Here is a 4,410-nt window from a genome sequence, read left to right on the forward strand (position 1 = left end):
GTAGACACTCTCGGGACAGAAACGAATTTGCAACAGGTTCAGAAGTGATTAAATAAACGAAGTATTTGCAGAAGAGCTGGAGTGGTTGTCTTTGCAGTGGTAAAGAGGGAAAGGTCAGCAGACTGAGACAGACAGAAAGAGGTTGATTTATAGGGTCCTTGATATTTGTCTGTTCGGTAAAAGAAATGAGAGGGTCATGTATTACGGGGCTACTTGGTCGCTAAAAATGAATTAAGATCAATAAATTCAATTCAATAAGCATTTAAGTCTCTACTACGTTCCAGGCTCTAAGCTGAGTAAACCCTGGGGATACAAAGGAGGCGGAACCGCCAGTGCTCTCAAGGAGTTTAAGAAAGCAAACAACTATACGCAAAAGGACAACTAAATTATTGATTAAATGATAATTAAATAATTGAACAATTAAAAGAGGCAAAAAGCCCTGGAATCAAAAGGGATTGGGGAAGATTGCTAGTAAAAGAAGGAATTTTATTTGTTTTTTTGGAGGGGGAAGGCAGGGCACTCGGGGTTAAGTGATTTGCCCAAGGTTACACGGCTAATCAGTGTGATCAAGCGTCTGAGGCCAGATTTGAGCTAGGGTCCTCTATTTACTGCGCCACCTAGCCGGCCCGGGAATTTTATTTGGGGCGTGAAGCCGGGGAGGTCGTAATCGTAACTGAGGAGAGCTGTTTCAGGTATGGGAACAAGCCCAGAGTACAGCGGGAGCCGAGAAACGGAGGGAGTGTCTTGTTCGTGGAACAGCCAGGAGGCCAGTGTCCCTGGACTGAAGAACACCTGTAAGGGAGTAAGATGTAAGAAATCTGCAAAGGTGTGAGGGGGATAAGTTATGAAGGGTTTTGAATGCCAGAGTATTTTATATTTTCTCCTTGAGGTAACAGGGAGCCGTTGGACTTCACTGAATATAAGGGGTAACATGATGCGACCTGTGCTTTAGGAAAATCACTTTAGTGGCTTCATGTTAGATGGACTGCAGGAAGGGCCCTGAGGCAAGCAGACCCACCAACAGGCTATTGTAGTGGCCCACGAATAAGGTGAAAAGGGCTTGCACAAGAGAGCCTAGGTCCCGGCGCGCCGCATCCTTTCAGCGAAAGTCCCGAACGTCTCCCGCACTCGCCCTTGACCGCTCCGGGACTGAGTTGCCAGAGGCGCCACCGCAGCCTCGGGATCCTTTTTGCGACAGAGGCGGGGCCTCGGCCGTAAAGCGGAGGGGCTTGCTCCGCTCACGTGGGGCCAAGACGCCAGCGCCTGCTCCGCTCGCCCTTGGAGGTGCTTGGCATCGGAGAGGTGAGCTGCCATGGCTGGGCCGGTGTGCGGCGGCGGCCGAGCCAAGGCCCTGAACATTCTGCGTTCTCTGCCGCGTGTCAGCCTGGCCAACCTGAAGCCCAGCCCTGGCTCCAAAAAACCGGTAAATGGCAGCAGATGGAAACTATGATAATCCGTGCGTCCTCCCCCTCCCCATCTCCAGGGGTGGCGGGGAGAAGGGAGGGAAGTAAGATTGAACCCCCGCCCCCCTCCCTGGCGTCTGCTGCCCCGGCTTGCACTGAGGTTCTTGTGTTCAGCATAACAGAATACCTCCATTCTGGCCTCCCCCCCCCCCCCATTATGCCTTTGCACAGGTTAGATAAATGGCCCGGCCTCCAAAGACTAGCAGAAGCGTTTGCTTTTATTTCGGACCTCAAATTAGATTGAGGCTCAAAAACACTCTACCTGTGCAGCTTCTGCATTTTGTACACTTACCTGCCTGGGGGCACTGAGAGGTTAGGTCTTGTCCTGGATGACAGAAATGGACCTCACTGACTGGCTGGGCTCTGTGGTCGCTCTCTGCCTTTTACGTTGAACCTGCTTGTCACTAAGAATTACATTGAGACCAACCTTGTTTCATTCACCTAAATACCCTTTATAGTTTAACACAAAACTGTTACCTGGTAATTTACACAAGTATCAGTGACAAGTAATTTTTAAAAACCCCACCAAAATAACGGGACTTAAAGCAGTTGTATTCTTAAATACAAGGTTAAAAACAAAAAGAACTTATTACAAAGCAGAATAATAGGAAATATAGTTATTTCATTTTAGCAGCATATTGAAGTGTTTACTTTGCTCTGTTTTGACATAGGTTTGATATTCAGCCCAAGAGCTTGTTTTATTTCTAATTTCCAGTTCACATTCTTGATTGTCTTTCATCCTGGAGCCTTGGTTTTGAACAGTCCAAACTTAATAACTTGATTGCAGAAGTTTAATCCATTTTGAGTGTTGGGTTTTCATATGTGGGAAGTGGGAGTGACAAAATGGAAGAAAATGAGTGCAGATTTGCACCTCTACGTCTGAGGAAATAAATATATAAACGTGATGGAAATACACATTCTAAGAAATTTTATTACTAAATTGATGCTTACTTTCTAGGAAAGACAAAGAAGAGGTCGGAGAAGAGGTAGAAAATGTGGCCGAGGACATAAAGGAGAAAGGCAGAGAGGAACCAGGCCTCGATTAGGGTTTGAGGGAGGTCAGACTCCATTCTATCTTCGTATCCCAAAGTATGGATTTAATGAAGGACACAGGTAAGTTTCGCTACTTTATTTAAATTGAAATAACTAATTCATCATGAATCATCATGATATGATTTAGAGTCATTTAAAATTCCCTTGATGTTTTTTTTCTTTTTTTTTTGGAGGGCAGTTGGGGTTAAGTGACTTTCCCAAAGTCACTCAGCTAGTAAGTGTGTCAAGCAGCTAGTAAGTGTGTCATGCATCTGAGGCCAGATTTGAACTCAGGTTCTCCTGACTTCAGGGTGGGTGCTCTATTCACTACACTACCTAGCAAAAATTCCCTTGCTATTATAAAAGTATGGTAAACATGCTACTGTTTCATGGGCCAGCTTTTGTGCTACAATGAGACCCTATTAATTTGGCCTGCACTGATTTGATTATTCAGACAAAGCAACTAGGCTGAAGTTTTACTGAATTTTTTTCATCTTTCTCAAATGTAAATTAATAGAGTTAATATTCTAGAAGATAATTTCTTTGTATATGAAGTCAGCCATCTTTCTCTAGCAAACTACTGATATTTTATTACATTATAGAAACTTATAATGCAGTATTAGATATTTAGTTAAAATATCTAAGTTGTTGTTTAGTTGTGTCCAACTCCTTGTGACCCCATTTGGGGTTTGTTTGTTTTTGGCAGAGATACTGGAGTGGTTTGCCATTTCCTTCTCCAGCTTATTTTACAAATGAGGAACAGAGGCAAACAGGGTTAAGTGACTTGCACAGGGTCACACAGCTAGTAAATGTCTGAGACTGGATTTGAACTCATGTCCTCCTGACTCCAGGCCCAGCACTCTATCTAATTCAACACCTAGCTGCCCCTAAAATACCTAAATCAGTCTGTAAATAAAAGAAGGTGTCAGATCCTGACAGTTATTTGTTGATTGGGAGTGGGCATGTCAAGGGAGAAATAGAAATAGGCAGGTAGTGGTTTCCATTTAAAGTACTGCCTTAGGGGAAAAAAAAAGTGCTTTCACCAATGTAGCCAATATAATTTCACCCGTTTTCAACTTCTTGCTTTTTTAGCTTTAGGCGCCAGTACCATCCTTTGAGTCTCAATAGACTGCAGTACCTGATTGATTTAGGTCGAGTAGATCCTAGCCAACCTATTGATTTAACCCAGCTTGTTAATGGAAGAGGTGTGACAATTCAGCCACTTAAAAGGGATTATGGTGTACAGCTGGTGGAGGAGGTATGTAAGAAACATGTCTTATCTTGCTATAGAAATTCTCTTCAGTTCAATCCAGGTTTTCTAAGGGCCTGCACTGTACCTAAAACTGAGAATGCCGAAACAGAAATGGAAGTCCCTGCACTCAAAGCACATGTATACATATAAAACCATTATTGTGTCCCTTGGTGGTTAGCATTCTGCATAGACTACTTTTTGTATGTATATATTTAATTAGGACCTATACTTTAATTAGTATCCTCAGTTTTTGGTGATAAAATTCCCTTAACCAATGCAAATCTGCAACCATTCTGCAACTTAGTCTTAGAGAATTGTCTGGGATCCTGAGAGATTAAATAATTTTTCAGGACCACATAGCCACAATGTCAGTCAGTCAATAAGCATTTATTGAGAAATTCCCATGTGCTAGGTAGGCACTGTGCTAAGTGCTGGGGATACAAAGAAAGCCAGAAAGTATAGACTTGCCTTCTAGGATCTCACACAAGATATATCCAGTATAAATGGGAGGTACTCCTCAAGGGAAAGCTCTAACACCTACCTCACAGTGTTGGTGTGTAGCTCAAAGGAGGTCCTAATTGTGAAAAGCTTAGTGCAGTGTCTGGTACAGAGTAGGTGCTATAGAAATGTTAGCTGTTATTGTTTGGGGGGGGGGGGGGGGGG

At 43.4% G+C, this 4,410-nt stretch overlaps 1 protein-coding gene across 1 annotated transcript in view; it reads left to right on the top strand.

Moving 5' to 3' along the window:
• Positions 1–1,220: 1,220 nt before the first annotated feature.
• The window catches only part of MRPL15 (mitochondrial ribosomal protein L15), an 11,161-nt gene continuing 7,971 nt past the window's right edge, over positions 1,221–4,410 (top strand). Inside the window, exons 1-3 of the mRNA XM_069099945.1 lie at positions 1,221–1,423; positions 2,422–2,576; positions 3,588–3,753. Coding sequence (XP_068956046.1) covers positions 1,313–1,423; positions 2,422–2,576; positions 3,588–3,753 — 432 coding nt within the window. The 5' untranslated portion in view covers positions 1,221–1,312. The remainder of the gene's footprint in view (positions 1,424–2,421; positions 2,577–3,587; positions 3,754–4,410) is intronic.

Source organism: Petaurus breviceps, unplaced genomic scaffold (assembly GCF_028583685.1).
Source record: "Petaurus breviceps papuanus isolate PSGF00001 unplaced genomic scaffold, PetGlider_PUasm1.0 38, whole genome shotgun sequence".
In the NCBI taxonomy this organism is placed as follows: Eukaryota; Metazoa; Chordata; class Mammalia; order Diprotodontia; family Petauridae; genus Petaurus; species Petaurus breviceps.